Source organism: Neopelma chrysocephalum, unplaced genomic scaffold (assembly GCF_003984885.1).
Source record: "Neopelma chrysocephalum unplaced genomic scaffold, ASM398488v2 Primary Assembly neopelma1_323, whole genome shotgun sequence".
Classification (NCBI taxonomy): Eukaryota; Metazoa; Chordata; class Aves; order Passeriformes; family Pipridae; genus Neopelma; species Neopelma chrysocephalum.
The window spans coordinates 2,170,052-2,170,820 of record NW_020897986.1 but is presented as its reverse complement, the minus strand read 5'-3'; the positions used below and the strand labels follow the sequence as shown (position 1 = coordinate 2,170,820).

The 769-nt window shown below is 76.2% G+C and overlaps 1 protein-coding gene across 1 annotated transcript in view; it reads right to left on the bottom strand.

The window, feature by feature from the left end:
- The window catches only part of RCN1 (reticulocalbin 1), a 15,015-nt gene extending 14,605 nt beyond the window's left edge, over nucleotides 1–410 (bottom strand). Inside the window, exon 1 of the mRNA XM_027705328.1 lies at nucleotides 178–410. Within this exon, the coding sequence (XP_027561129.1) occupies nucleotides 178–410 (233 nt within the window). The remainder of the gene's footprint in view (nucleotides 1–177) is intronic.
- Nucleotides 411–769: the final 359 nt, after the last annotated feature.

Below are 769 nucleotides of genomic sequence, written 5' to 3'. Positions count from 1 at the left end.
GTACCGCACTGGAGTACAGGGTACCGCACTGGGGTACAGGGTACCGCTCCACGAGCCCCCGAGGGTGGGCAGAGTGCATGGAGCGGGCACAGAGCATCCCACCCCGCTGTGACACCGAGGCAAGGCGGCCCCGGGCCCTCCCCCTGCCACGTCCGCCGCCCCGTCCGGCCGCCTCACCCCAGGCGCTCCCGGCTTTCCTCCGGGCTCAGCTGGTCGAAGCTCCGCGCCTCCTCCTTGCCCAGGAAGGCCTCGTGGTCGTACTGGAAGCCGGGCCGGTCCTCGTGCTGCGCCCCGGGCCGGGCCCGCTCCTGCCGCGCCGTGGGCTTGCCCAGCGCTCCGGCCGCCAGCAGCAGCAGCAGCAGCAGCAGCAGCGCCGGGAGCAGCGCCCGCACCGCACCGCCGCCCGCCATGGCCGGGGCACACAGCCCCGCTCCGCCGCCCTCCCGCCCGGCCGACAGGGCCCTCCGCCCCGCCCCGGGACCCGCTGCCCGCCCCGCCCCCGCACCGGCCATTGGCGGCGGGGCCGCTGCGGGCCCGGCCGGCGCCACGTCCGCACGGGGGCCCGGCCGGCGGGGCCGGGGGGATCGCCCTGGGACCCGGCATGGCCGGAGCGACCCCCAGCCCGCGCTGGTGAACGCGGAGCGGCGGGGCGGGTCTGCCCGTGTGTGCTCCGCGCCGCTCGGTCACCCGGAGCGCCGGGTTGATGGTGGGTCTCCGCTGTCATCCTGAGTTGGTTGGAAGAGGACAAAAGCGTGATTTTTTTTCTTTT